Source organism: Tachysurus fulvidraco, chromosome 5, assembly GCF_022655615.1.
Source record: "Tachysurus fulvidraco isolate hzauxx_2018 chromosome 5, HZAU_PFXX_2.0, whole genome shotgun sequence".
NCBI lineage: Eukaryota > Metazoa > Chordata > Actinopteri > Siluriformes > Bagridae > Tachysurus > Tachysurus fulvidraco.
In genome coordinates, this window is record NC_062522.1 from 21,549,396 (window position 1) to 21,564,005 (window position 14,610).

The window sequence follows — 14,610 nt, forward strand, 5'->3', positions numbered from 1 at the left end:
TGGTTCCCTGTATGTATTTAACCTGTATGTGTTTTCTATGTTCTTTGTTGGTTGTTGTCCTTTATGGCTGTTACATGTGTTTGTGGATCTCATCCTGTTTTGTCATTGCCCTTCCCTGGATTATACCTTGTGTATTTGTTTAATAAATCTTCTACTGCACTTGGATCCTGTGCCTCATCGTTCAAAGCACGTCATATCATGTTTCTGTTAAACATGGAACACTACAATCCTAATCAATAATAATGTCATAGAGTCTTATATTTAAGCCTTAGCTCAGAGGTGCTGGCAATGCATTCACTATGATCTACTTTTATGTTTATCATGTAACTAAAACAAATTTTCGAATGTTTCTGCATTTTTGTCACACACACACACACACACACACACACACACACACACACACACACACACACACACACACACACACACACACACACACTCAAAACAGCTTTACAAAACCAAAGAAATATAGTATAAAATGTTATATACAATGATATATAAATGATTAAATGAATAAATGATTTTATACAAAATCTAAAAATTAATAATAGAAATTTAAGTGTGTTTATTTATATTTATCCAGCATGAGCAAGCCTGAGGTGACTGAAGTAAGGAAAAACTTTAGATGGAAGAGGAAGACACCTTTAGAGGAACCACTCTAAACCCATCCGCATTTGGGTGACATTGGAGGGTGTGATTATAAATCAGAATCAGAATCAGAATAAGCTTTATTGCCAGCTTTATTGGCATTAAAGGTCGCTTCTGATTGGCATTCTGCCTGCCACCCCGCTTTGCAGTTATACTCAGCTGCGCTATCCATGGTGCTGAAGTGCTGCAGTTTCTCCTTGTGTGACCGACCTTTTTCTCTGCGGCTGATTTTTTTGCCTACTCTGATTTGGTTCGCGTTTTCCAGTCTGCTGTTTTGGTTTGTGTGTTACAATTTGTCTTTGTTTTTTCTCATAACATAGGCCTTGTTTTTTCTCTCATTGGAATTTCAGAACTATTTCTCCCAGCAGTTTACATTTCAATTCTTTTACTGCCTTCTTGTATGCATGCTGAGACCTTCAAAAAAGTGAGGTTGGAAGACATCCATAACTGGTGATCGAGTCATATCAAAATTTATCAAGTATACTTTTCCAGGAGAGCACAATTTTTTTTGCCAGGTTGATTTCTTGTAGATGCTAGTTTTCATTTCAACCTAGCAGAAGCTACATCTGAGTTTATTATAAAAGCCATGATCAACAAATTAACAGGTGGAATCAGGTGTGGCTCCTGCTTGATTGGTATGAAATCCTGCACCAACACTAGCCATTTGTGGATAAGATAGGACACTCCTGCTTTAATTACTTTTAACAAATTATTTAAACTACCTGATAGCTTAACTGTGCACAGGTTCGGGTTTAGTGTTCACTTTAGCTTGTTGGATGATATCAAATCACAAGTTTGCTGCTGAGCCCTAAGAAACTTCTATGGATTCATAATTGAAAAGCCATAACCAAGAGTTTGCAATGTTGAATTCTACTCAAAATAATTCAAAACAAAATGGGGAGTATCTGTTCTACTGTACTTGGCTGAAATAGTTCCTTAAAGCCCTACTTTTAAATGACATAAAGTTATTAGATATAATTCATGCCATGTAGTTTACAACACTTATGGTATTTTCAGTCACCCCAAAATACATATGCAGATCTTAAGAGAAAAATAAAAATGCAAAGCACAAAGGTGTATTATTTATTATTTGTAAAGTTCATATTTTTCATATCAGCAGGCCTTCTGACCAATATACACCCTATAGTACTATTTATACTATATTCAATCTATCATTTCCATAGTTTTCACAAAACTGTTGTCTTTATTTTTCCTTTTGGACTTGCTCATCAAAACTCACGTATTATCCCTCTAACCTGACTAACCAAAGTGGTGACTGGTGATCACCCCTTACCTAGAGTGTCTCACACAACAGACAGCTCTACGTGTTGTGTTGTTACCTTTATGCTTTTCCCCTGTATACAGGGGACCGAGTCACCATCAGTATAACATCGAAATAATGACAGGACAAAAAAAGAATGCCACAAATAAGTACTAGCACAACAAAGGATTAGGATGGGTAACATGAACAATAGGAAGACAACACCAATCAACACAATAATCACACGTTCTGTATACAAAAAAGTATTCCAGCAGGAAATTGTTCAAGCATGACCCTGATGACCATAGACGCAAGGATTGGTTCTCCAGTCCATTTAGAAGCCCTGGGCAGAGCTCAGGTGGTACAGAGGCCCCAAAAAGGGTTAATTGTTTCAAAAGGGTACTCCCCTACCATTTCAGAGTTACCATCTGAATGTTTGTTAAGGGTGCCTGAGATGGAGATCCAAAGAACCTCATTTCAGAATGGGAGGCGCTAATTTCCTGGATGTCTGGTTGAGTTTAAAGTGATCCATGCATACCTGTGAATAAACAACACACTGACAGATAGGGCCTTTGCATAGACCATCTTGATGCCTATGATCTAGTTGGCTCAGTTGTCTTTTGGTGACTTTTAACTCAGCTTCATCATTGGTGTCATATGGTTATAACCATTTCTGACTAGTCCAACTCCAAGATCTTTCATCTGATCAACCACTGTTAGGGTGAGCCTTAAACTCACTATAACATATATATTCACCTATATGTATATTCTCCACCTAAGACATCAAAATTAATATGAAAGTCTTTGAATTATATGTGTTCCCCACAAGGTAAAGTTAAAAATTGGGCATGGATTTTGTCACATGTATGTAAAAATGTCAAACCAAATGATACATTAGGAACGTAAATATTGATCACATACATACCAAACATCACATACTTGTTCTACACTCATTAGGCATTATAGTACATGTAAAATTATCAAAGCATAATAATAACCTGGCAGTTATAGGCATGATATATATAAGGCATCCAAACCATAGTACATAATTTAAGGCATTTTAAAGGTCACTATTTGCTTGAGCCAGAGTGATCCATCGTGCTTTGGTATGACCACAATGGGGCTGGACAATGGGCTGGTAGATTCCTCAATGATTCTATCCTGCAGAATTTTGGCAAATTCTTCTCTATAGCATGGCGAAAAAAAGTCCCTCCACAGGTCCTGGACAATCTCCAGAGTGGTAATAGCACATTCCAGGGCATTAAGCATTTCCTTGGGGTTCGCAGTCCCTTTCAGTCCCACTGCTTTTCTTTCATTGGTTGGCCCAGTCCTGCTTCAGTCAGCCCTCCTGGTCCGTGAAAGGAAGGCCTGCATGTTGTCTTCAACGGTTATCTTTGAGTACTTGAGTAACCCTTTTCCGGTCCAGCAAATCTTTTGTGCCAGTCTAGAGACTTCCTGACAGATGCTGGCTCACAGAGTGATTTTGTAGGCTAGTCTCAAGCAGGTATTGGTGCACCTGCTCCTCTCGCAACAGAGCAAAATGGTCCAAATGCTGTTTCATGTGGCTTGATGGAATTAACCTGTGGTCAGCTGTTTGTAAATAAAGCTGCTGCTTTGATCCATCGATACTGACTCTGCCCTGGCTGGCTGACACCTCAGACTTGTCAAGCTCCTCACCTACTCCTGAAAACTTTGACACATTCACTTGGCACATGACCAAAGGCACCAAGTCATATACCTGTTATAATAAACATTGTTAGTTGTGTGCATGTAGATGTAGGTGGGTAAGTGTGCTTTCATTACCTTTTTTATTTCTCATTACAGTATCCGTGAGTTCTCCTAAAAAAAGATTTTTAAAAACAGAAATATTAATAAATGCTGTCCATGCCCATATTTAAACAGGTTGTCCAGCTAAACATGCAGATATCAGACAGATTTGTCTGATATCTGCATGTTTAGCTGGACAACCTGTTTAATTGTGTTAATTGTGGTTTCTCTATGCTTTATTCTAGGACTCTCTGTAATTACTTTTTTAAACACAGAAGTCAAACTGTAGTGATGAATTAATTTCACATTTTACCAGTACCCATAGGTACATATTCATGTAACCTTCCAGGTGCTCCTCTAGGCTCTCGTGCATCTTCTTTATTTGGCTTATGACTAGCAGAGGTTCCAGTGTCTCTGGGTACTGCTCAATCTCACTGTTGAGCTGGGACAGGGCTCCTTATGATACAGCACTTAAATAAACATGCATAGCTTTAATAAAATGCACAACTCCCCCTTCTTGATATTCAGTGGACAGGTTCAACAGTTGTAGCAAACTTTTTTCTGCCATTTCCACCTGGGATACATTTAGTCAAAAACACTCAGTCGCACATCCATCACATTGAGTCATCCATCTTTGATTCCAGCAGCTAATGTAATTGGGTAATCAGCAAGGAAACTTCTAGCTAAAGGTAAATATTGTTCATACAATAAAGTACATAGTTAGACATGCATCTTGTGGTGGAATTGTGTTTTCAGTTTTGAATGAATTTCTTTTTCACGTCACTCAATTCCTTCCGCCCATAACGTTTTTGTTTTTTTCTTCTTATGTATTGTTTGCTAGGACTTTTATTTTGGAATATGTAGTTTGTCGGAACCGTTGCTGATGCTGGATTCACATTCCTTATTGACATAGCAGCTTCTTCTTAAAGCTTTGTCATCAGAAAATATGATTGTTTACTTTTATTAATATGTACTTCCTTTGGTAAGGGATCATTAAAATCAGATGCCATCGAAGGTGTAGGTAAGCAAAGCTGTCCTTATAAACAGTAATGGGCTAAAGAGATGTGTCATTTGTTGTCATCCACTTTAGACGAGTGATTAGTTTGTAAGTTTAAAAAAGCTGACATTTGTTTCTGTAGACCTACATCAACCTTTACATGATCTATTGTGCTTAAAATCTAATAGAAAAACAACGGCGCTAGTTTCATTCATTCCATTTATTTATTTATTTATTTATTTATTTATTGTTTTGTTTGAGAAATGTTAAGTTCAGCTAACATTAGCAGCTAACATGCTAACTTCTCCAACTTACACTAAGATCCGAATGAGACACAGAAAATCACCTGATTCATTTATCCGAAGAAGAAATACTGGCAATTATTACGCTTTTCCTATTATATATCTAATTGATACTAATCCTGTTGTTCCGCTTTTTATTAAAAAAATATTAAATAATAATTATGTTAGTAATAAGAAGAATAATAATGCTACTAATAATAATAACATCGACTTTAGTAAATGTTCTTTCGAATTGTGTATTTCCGTAGAACAGTTACACTCGTAATCAGATGTTCATCAATCCCATTTTTCAATAATAAATGTAAAACACACAGCAGGTCCAGTGTTCCAGTTCATTCCAAAGGTATTCAGCAGGTTTAGTTCCAGTGAAGGGAAATCTTAACGCTACAGTACACAACTGGACCCATTGGCTATGTTTTGTGGACCTGTGATGCTGAATGTATTAGCAAATCGAGGTCTGAACCTAAACTAATTTTAACTTTTTTTCTGATCTACAGCAAATCCTGGAGTGAAGACCTGTGAAATTAATAGCCTTTTTTTTTAAGTTGATTTGAAGCCCTGGATTGAAGATGGCCAGTCAGTTTCGCAGCTACGTTTGGGATCCAGTGCTCATCATCTCCCAGATCATCCTGATGCAGTGCATTTACTACAGCTTCCTAGGTCTTTGGTTAGCCAGTGTAGATGGCCTTGTGCACACCAACAGATCTCTTGATCAGATATTCAGTTACGAAGTAAGTTTATTACACCCAGAGAGAGAAGTTTTGCTGTGGTCACAAAACCACAGACAATAATCACCAAACAATAATATTTCGAAGCATGATATAGAGATATGTGATATTAAGCAAGTATTAAGTCCTGCAATTAGTTGTAACCAGATTATTTTAAATGGTTGTTAAGCCATTCTTTCAATTTATTTATTTATTTTTTTAGGTCCTTGGTTTTTCTACGACACATGGTCGACTCTCAATGATGGCATTCATTCTGAACTCTCTCACATGGTGTGTGCCGTTTTTTTAAGTGTCTAATTTATAATGTACTTGATTCAGCAGATTTTAAATTGAAAATTTTTTAATTTATCATGCCATTATTTAAAAATACAAACTAACATTTGGCAGCCTAACCTAAGAGCAAAGTATTGATGTACTGAACTGTATGTTTATTTATCTGGATCTCTTGTCAGTGCCCTGGGTTTGTGGTTATTCATCCGCCGGGGAAAGCAGTGTTTGGACTTCACAGTCACAGTGCATTTTTTCCACATGATTGGCTGTTGGATCTATAACTCCCATGTGCCGGCTGCTCTGTCATGGTGGCTGGTTAATATTGCCTGCATTGCCTTAATGGCAGTCATCGGGGAGTACCTGTGCATGCGGACAGAGCTACGGGCCATTCCTGTGAATACTGGTCCCAAATCCAACTTGTGAGGATCTCTCTAATGGAGAGACAGTGCATTCAGTTCAGCCTTGGGCTATGAATAAGCTGGCAGAGTTGATTGAATCGCATGGCATGTTGAGCTGTGTTGCAGTGTTAACTTTTTCTACCACTAACAGTGGTTGCAGCTAATGTGGATGTCTACCAGCTAAAGTGGATGCAAACATGGTCCAAGTATTGACTGAAATGGACACTTCCTCTGAAATATCTTAATTTTGTCACTTCCTTTTTACATCATTAGATAAACTTAATTTTGCCTAAGTGGATGTTTCTCGTGCTTCTGAAAATGAGGCTTAAAAGGCCAGAATCAGAATACTGCAAAACTAAATCCCAAAATAAGCTGTTTTGTTGCACTTTTGTACTCTTGGTTTTAAAAAGACTATTTGAAGCATTTGGGGATTTTTTTATGCAAATAGACACTGAAGAACAGAGCTGATTTATTTAATTTTCCATTAAACAATGTTCTGTATTTGTCCTACTGAGTGATTAGTTTTTCATTCAAAGAAAAATCTTTCTTAAACAGACTCATCTAGCAGTTATATAATGTAACTGAATGATGGGATATTTTGGGTTATTTGTGTATTTTGTGTATGTGTCCTGTATATGAGTTCAAATAAATATTGTTGTTATTGTAATGAGTTGTTATTTATGGAGGCAACATAACAAAACATAATGGTGGCATATACTGTACTGTAAGATCTCTTTTAAAGCCATTAGGAATTTTCACACTGGTAAAAGCTTATTTATTATTTATGTGGAAGGGAAAAACATTTGTGATTCTTTGGTGGGAAGGAAGAAATTGAGCAGGCAGGAGCAGAAACAATATTGTAATTTGCCCACCTACTGTAGTGGCAGCACTTTTACGCTCTCCCTGACAAAACTAACCAAATGATCGGTATTCTGCTGATCTGCAATATTATTCTGATCAGTATTCTACTATATACTTTTATATACTGCTCATAATCATTAATTATTTGTGTGGTGTGTAACACTTAAGCTTACTTACTTTGTGGATTACACCCTACTGAATAGAGTTCTGGCATAAACGGCTACAGTACATACAAAAGACTGTCATATACAATGCACCACAAACCTTTTGAAACATGAAGGATAAGGAGGTATCAAAACTTGTCCATGTATTAAAAAAATACTAGACTTTAAATATTCTATAGAGCTTAGTTAAGTCAATATTTAAATGTAACAAATAAAGCAATAGTGTGACATCCACCAAAGGTCTATGACTAGAAATTAATGGAAATTACCACTAGCCACCAGAGCAAGTGACCTACAGCAGCCTCAGATCAGCAATGCTTACAAAAGTCAATATAGAGCCAACCAAATTATTAAAGTATCAGAACAACATATACTGATATTTTGGACAGCCATATCCAAACTCAGGCCAGATTACACTGCAACTGGTCTTCTAAACAGAATATGAACAAGCAGATATTCCATCAGATCTTTACCATCAGAGATACAAATCAGAGACTGCTGCTGAAAAAGTACAGGCTAAAATGCAATACAGTGAAATAATGTTTCTCCAGGATTATGGTACTACATAAAACACAGAGCTACATAAAACAACACAGAGCTAAAGACTAACAGCATGTTAATCTAGCCACAAAGTGCATAGTGTGCAGCCTAGTGCAAGAGGCAGTGCAGACAGACAATACATTATTACTCTGGTTGTGAGGGCTTGAATGCTTCAGTACATTTTTCTAAATGGCAGGAGGGTGAAACGTGTGTGTTGGGTGTGTTGAGTCATCCACAATGCTATTAGCTTTGCGGATGCAGTGTGTGGTGTAAATGTCTGTGATGGAGGGAAGAGAGACTATGATGATCTTCTCAGCTGTACTCACCATCCACTGCAATATCTTGCAATATATGCAGTATAACAGCTTCTTAACATTAGCAACTGGCCTAATCAACAAGATCCAGGACTAGCACAGTCTGTTATTCGCCACCTTGGACATTAATAAACTACCCCACCACTGCTCAGATACAACACATTACGTTATCGTTAACAAATCTGACTGTTATAATGCACATTCCTTTCCCAATATTGTATATCCTACACTAATGTACAGTTAATATTTTAATTAATTCTAGTTAATTCATTTGTAATATATGTAACATTTCTAATTGTATATTTGCACTGGCCACTTTGTACATCCTGCATTAGTGTACAATTCATGTCTGTATTTTATCTTTATTTATTCATTTATTTATATAACCTTTGTTTCCTATATTTATGTTTCTTTCATTCATTCATTCATTTTCTACCGCTTATCCGAACTTCTCGGGTCACGGGGAGCCTGTGCCTATCTCAGGCGTCATCGGGCATCGAGGCAGGATACACCCTGGATGGAGTGCCAACCCATAATATGCACCAACACAAAGAGAAATCCCATTTGTACATGTAGACCCTACAGTACCTGGCAATAAACCTGATTCTGATTCTGATTCTAATAAGCCTTTCTAAAAAATAGAGATGCAGCTGGAGTTTCTTAATGCTGAAGCATGTTTTGAGTGACATTGTGAGGTTCTCTGAATTTAATGCTTTTGACAATCTCTACTTAGGATCCATCAGTGTTCACGAAGACTGGTGTCTCTTTTTCATTCATAAGCATAAAGCACTGTTGATCTGATATTTATATAAGTGAATTGAATAGGGGACAGAAGTGAATTGAATAGGGGACAGCCACAATCACGGTGCAGATGAATTTGAGCAATCCTGGTCATTTAGAGTAGGGATAACAGAACATACACTATATGACCAAATGTTTGTGACCATGTAATCTTTACAGCTATATGGTGCCTTCCCAAATCTGTTGTCAGGTCCAGTATTATAAGGGCAGAGACCCATGAAGACATGTTCTCTTGTGGATATCTAGTGGGAATGTAGTAGAAAACCTTCCCTGTATAATGGAGGCTTTTGAGTGGAATTTTCAAAAAGTACATATGGATGTGGTCCTAGTGGTTTGCTTTTAGTTATAGAAATATACAGAAATATACAGGAAGCTTTCAATTATCTATAGATATCTATGGAATCGCTTGGAAAAAGGTCAGTTCACTACTGCTGTTACTGTGAATACTGGCAAATGGTGGTCAAATCATGAAGTGCTACAGTGGGGTTCTGGCTTCCAGCTAACAAATCTGCACATAACCAGTTAGTAACATTACATAACGCTTGTATCACTCAATATAGAGAATGCATTCACCTTGTATTTTGATGCTACATCTGAGTTTTATGTATTTCATTAAGCAAAATTAAGTGTGTGTATATATATATATATATATATATATATATATATATATATATATATATATATATATATATATATATATATATATATATATATCGTATCTCGTATATATATATATATATATATATATATATATATATATATCGTGCCCTCGTGTCTTTGTTGGTTAAAAAAACAACAAATTCTATCTGTATTAACTCTATTATTATCACAAAAGACTTTGACTTTGCTCTTATTTTGGAGTCACATGGTCATGAACTGAGATCTGAAATAGTCACGTGTTTTGTCAGGTTGCCTCAAGCACCGGTTCAGTGTTTCAAAGCAAATGCACTCATTTTGTCAGGCTGTTGTTGCTGTTGAGTCTCAGGGTGTCATTACTAGCTGCTCCTCCTGTGCGCGTGGTGGCGCTGATGCTCTCTTTATTGAGGCGCGTTCGATTCACCGAACATCCGTTTAGGGCACCGCATTTTGTTAGCCCGTGAAGATGCCGAAGTAAGTTTAATTAACGGTGTTATTATTTATTTGTTTATTTTTTACGTATAATTAGCTGAAATAGATGTTTCTATATAATCCAATTGATTTCTGTGTTTCATTAAACACGGTTTAGTCACATTTAGCTCAGTTAGCTTTAGCGTTAGCTGCTACATCACTGTTTACCTCGCTAGCTGCATCTATTGTTGGGCTAACGAAATGTTTTTGTTTGCATTAACCAAACAGAGTTATATTATCCAGTGTATTTCGGTTTTGGCTGTGCAGATTTAACACTCGACGGAAACATTTTTTGCTAGATAAAGTTATGCTAGCGTTCCTTATCTAACCGCTTATATTTGTGTTGGGTTAGCTAGCTGTGTGAAGCTAACCTGGTTAGCAGGTTGCATGTCTGTCATTCACAATACAAAAACTGGATATCTGTTTCTCTTTTCAGGTTTTACTGTGACTACTGCGACACATATTTAACACACGACTCGGTATGGTTTTGCATGTTTCTCGTTGTAATTCATTTACAACACACCAGAGTAATATACATAGTGTTTAAGAGTCATTCAAGACTCATGCCTAGAGTTGTAGCCTGTTATATTTCAATAAAACCAAACCTGTGTTTTCTCAGCCATCAGTAAGAAAAACTCATTGTAGTGGACGGAAACACAAAGAGAATGTAAAGGATTATTATCAGAAATGGATGGAGGAGCAAGCACAAAGCCTGATAGACAAAACGAGTAAGTACTTTTCAGTGTTTTTGGACCTGTTAGTCAGGTTTAGTCGTCTTACATTCTCCTACATGTGTTCATGCACACAGTATGAAAAATGTGATTCCTGTGTTGTGTGTTTGGTTTTACAAAATGTTTTGTGTGTATTGCAGCTGCTGCTTTCCAGCAGGGGAAAATACCACCTACACCGTTCCCTGGTGCCGGACCTCCGGGTGGATCCCTGCTCCCTCATCCCACTATCAGTAAGTCCTATAGATTTAGGAAATAACAGGCATATATTTATTTAAGCATATCCTTGCAGTAAGTGCTTGCACCGAGAGCACCATGAAAAACACAACACATATCTCATGATATCCTTCATGGTAAAAAATCGTCTTATTTGGGATTGCTTATTTGCAGGTTTTCATGTACAATGACATGCATCCAGAAAGCACTTTGAGACAATTGTAGTGGTGCTACTAAGAACATGTATCTAAACTTGCATGAAGGGGGGACAACTTGTGCAAACACCTCCCCCATGCAACTTTTTAAGAAGTGTCTGTAAAAAATGCAGTAATGGTGACAATCACTACTGCACTTTTTGGGGGCTTTATATTCAGTTAGTTTGCTTTTTGGTGTGTAAAATCTTTCGGCATCCCGTTTGTGAAATAATTTATTTTGTTCAGGAGGGAAACTTTGCTTTTCAGACACACAGTAATCTGCAGGTGTGATTGGAAAAAGGTTATTGAATGTCAATTTGTAGCAGCTTTTGGCAAAAGCTTCTCGGTTGGAATTAAATGAGTTTTTCCTTGGATCTTCCTGAGATCTTTATGGGCCAGTTGTTCAAAGGCAAGCTGATCGGATTTTGGTTATCGGATTGGATCAAATCTTGAAAATGGGTTGTTCAAAAGGGAAAGAAGGAATCTGAAATCCGATTAGATTCCGAAATCCAATCCTAGTTTTAATCTGGATCAAAACTTCAGTTTGTGTTGTTCAAAACTTGTCAGTAGGATTTGGATAACATTGATAAAAAAAAAAAACAGGATTATCCTGATCCCAACAGGGGGTAGGATTTCAAGGTGGATTCCAGGAGGAAAATATAGTAAAACTTTAAAATGGGTCAAATAATACATTTGTAGCTTTTAGTGTATATACTTTTATTGAAGCAAAACTTCAGATCCACCTCCTAAAAGCAGAGCTTGGAAATGCTGGTCTGTCCTTCTCAGATGAAAAAGAACCCTGAACATTCTTTATTTTGTTGACTATTGGACATTTAGCCATTTTAGCCGTTTTCAAAATATCCACAATGTATTTGTTAATGTATATTTACTCAGATGAGGGGTCATAAAAGAAATTATGAATGGAAGTGGATGTTTATTTTGGGTTTTTGTCTCAAAATAAAAAAAACTCTTACAGTGACCCCATGTTGGCTCTTCTACCTGTTCTTTACATAGCTGGTAGCCCACATTGTGATATGTTGTCCCATTTAGAGCACAGGTAATCCGGATTTGGTAATCTTGAAAACGGTGTATGTGGATCAGGGTGATCCGATCCAATGTTGCTTTGAAAAACCGGCGTAAAAGTAAGACGGATTACCTGATCCTGAATAGAAAAAAATGGGATTTCCAAATCCGGATCATTTTGATCCAGATTAAATTTTTTGAACAACTGGCCTTATATGTAGCTAGATCTTTATTGGGTTTTTTGTATTGGTTTATTATTGCCACATCTCTTTAAATTAGGATGTGAAACCCATAAGTTTACATAACAGAGTAAGCTGGAAAGTGAAATGCATGTGAAAATGTATATATAAGACATGGAGTAAGAGCTTATTTGATTGTATTTAAACTGGTTTAGTTTACTGTTTTTATTTTACCAGTATTAGTATAGCCTTAAGATGTTTTATTTAGTATAATCAACCCTGCATTTTTATCATCACCTCACCTAGTAGTTAATTGAATATTACCATTATTGTGGAAATAGGTTTACTGTGAATTCTTAAAGCTGTATAGAAACTGATAAATGCTTATTTACCTTGTATGGCACTTGGACCAGGGAAACAAACATTATTATTGAACAAAGGCAAAAATTAGAAAGTTTAATATCAGAAATTGTCTAATGCAAGTCTATTAAAACAGTTTGTTAAATCTTTTTTGACCAAAACATCTGCAGCTTGACATAAGAAAACAAAATAAAACTAGGAGGAACAGCAATTAATAAAAAGTTGGCTAAGGAAAATAACACCAGTAGCATAACAGAATGTTGGCTTCTACAAAGCCAACATAATAAAGTGCAAACATTAGATGGCATGTTGCGGGTGCGCATGGTAACTCTGTCTTGGCCAGTTATTATTCACCCCAATCCTACACTTTTCTTCTTTCAAATATGTACATCTCCTCCTGCATTAAAAGCTTTTACTGTAGATGCAGCTTCTGTCGAACCATCATTAAGCTAGGAGTTTATTATTAAGCTGTAAATATGTGCTATTCCATGCTACACTCAGTTTGTCCACACACATGTATTTTAAGAACCAGAGTAAGAACAAAGCTGGGGAAAAAAATTAAAGCTGGGAAGTTGCAATTTGCCTTGTATGGCAAATAGTTAATTAAGTGCAGTTATCTATGATCTTGGATGCACAAAAAAAAACTAGTGATGTCCTGAAACAGTTTTTGCTGCAACTATGGAAAGCTTGAGTAGTGTGTGCCATGGGAGCATCAGGAATAAATTGTGTATACCTTCTTGCTGTTAAATATGCAGAACACAGCCATCATCTTCCATGTTTGTCAGTAGATGCAGGAATAAATCTAAATAATATTTGAATATATCAGAACTCTAAATCTTAAGTGACATTCCAGTGCAGTGTGATACAGTAATTGACAGCCCTAATAAACACTTACACTAAAGAGTAGGCTGAACTTAACCTTGTGTTTTTGCATGAGATGTTACGTTCATCTGCTGACAAGGATTGATTGCATTATAGGTGGACCGCCTAGGCCAGGCATGTTACCAGCTCCTCCAATGGGTGGCCCACCAATGATGCCCATGATGGGTCCTCCTCCACATGGCATGATGCCTGGTGGTCCAGGTAGAAAAACTTTTAATGTTAACAACTGTATACTTGTGTATCTTCAAAACAAATTTAACTTAATGCATAGTGGTTTTAAAGATGCATCTTTTAAAGGTGTAAATAGAAAAAAAAGTAACCAGGTTTGCAGTAATAACCGTTTCCTTTCTGCAGGCCCAGGAATGCGACCCCCTATGGGTGGACATATGCAAATGATGCCAGGTCCACACATGATGCGACCTCCTGCGCGGCCAATGATGCTTCCTGTTAGACCCGGCATGGCACGACCAGATCGATAGAAAGAACTGTTGTCATGATTAACCTTCTCTTCTAAACAAAGACTTCGCCAAACTGCGTACATTGGCTTTACCATTGGGTTCAATGGTTTTAGCTGTTTTCATTTAACAGGACTTGTATTCTCTTCAACTTGGATATCCGTCTTTTTTCTCCAGGCCAATTATTAACATTTGTTAATTAAGATACAATATATGATCCCTCAAGCTGGATAGGTTTTAGTGTTGGACCATTTTTGTTTTATTTAGGACAATTTTCACAATAAAATTTAAAAACCTCATATATGCCTCCTGCTTATTAAAATGTAAAAGAAAATGATCAGGCAGACAGCCACTCCACCTGCAAGTATTAGAAGGCTTCAGAACGAAGTATGCAAAACATAATTAATTAGCTTTA

At 36.8% G+C, this 14,610-nt stretch overlaps 2 protein-coding genes across 3 annotated transcripts; both read left to right on the top strand.

The window, feature by feature from the left end:
- The first annotated feature begins 904 nt into the window (after nucleotides 1-904).
- On the top strand, nucleotides 905-7,038 carry sys1 (SYS1 golgi trafficking protein). 2 transcript variants are annotated; one of them, XM_027146277.2, is made up of 4 exons: nucleotides 905-925; nucleotides 5,473-5,706; nucleotides 5,906-5,973; nucleotides 6,156-7,038. In XM_027146277.2, exons 2-4 carry the CDS (start codon nucleotides 5,545-5,547, stop codon nucleotides 6,394-6,396), a joined length of 471 nt encoding a protein of 156 aa, XP_027002078.1. In that variant the 5' UTR covers nucleotides 905-925; nucleotides 5,473-5,544; the 3' UTR covers nucleotides 6,397-7,038. The 2 variants fall into 2 exon arrangements, with proteins under 2 accessions (XP_027002078.1, XP_027002077.1); XM_027146276.2 differs by lacking the exon at nucleotides 905-925 and adding an exon at nucleotides 4,539-4,697.
- A 2,943-nt stretch (nucleotides 7,039-9,981) lies between these two features.
- On the top strand, nucleotides 9,982-14,494 carry snrpc (small nuclear ribonucleoprotein polypeptide C). The gene is made up of 6 exons (XM_027147194.2): nucleotides 9,982-10,161; nucleotides 10,595-10,637; nucleotides 10,778-10,886; nucleotides 11,030-11,119; nucleotides 13,837-13,941; nucleotides 14,095-14,494. The coding sequence occupies exons 1-6, from the start codon at nucleotides 10,154-10,156 to the stop codon at nucleotides 14,217-14,219; spliced, it is 480 nt and encodes a 159-aa protein (XP_027002995.1). The 5' UTR covers nucleotides 9,982-10,153; the 3' UTR covers nucleotides 14,220-14,494.
- The last annotated feature ends 116 nt before the right edge of the window (nucleotides 14,495-14,610 follow it).

Coding starts and splice junctions, on each gene's coding strand:
- snrpc (XM_027147194.2), top strand. Junction 10,638..10,777: donor CATATTTAACACACGACTCG/GTATGGTTTTGC, acceptor GTGTTTTCTCAG/CCATCAGTAAGAAAAACTCA. Junction 10,887..11,029: donor AAGCCTGATAGACAAAACGA/GTAAGTACTTTT, acceptor TGTGTATTGCAG/CTGCTGCTTTCCAGCAGGGG.
- sys1 (XM_027146277.2), top strand. CDS start 5,545: ATGGCCAGTCAGTTTCGCAGCTACGTTTGGGATCCAGTGCTCATCATC. Junction 5,707..5,905: donor ATCAGATATTCAGTTACGAA/GTAAGTTTATTA, acceptor TTATTTTTTTAG/GTCCTTGGTTTTTCTACGAC. Junction 5,974..6,155: donor ATTCTGAACTCTCTCACATG/GTGTGTGCCGTT, acceptor ATCTCTTGTCAG/TGCCCTGGGTTTGTGGTTAT.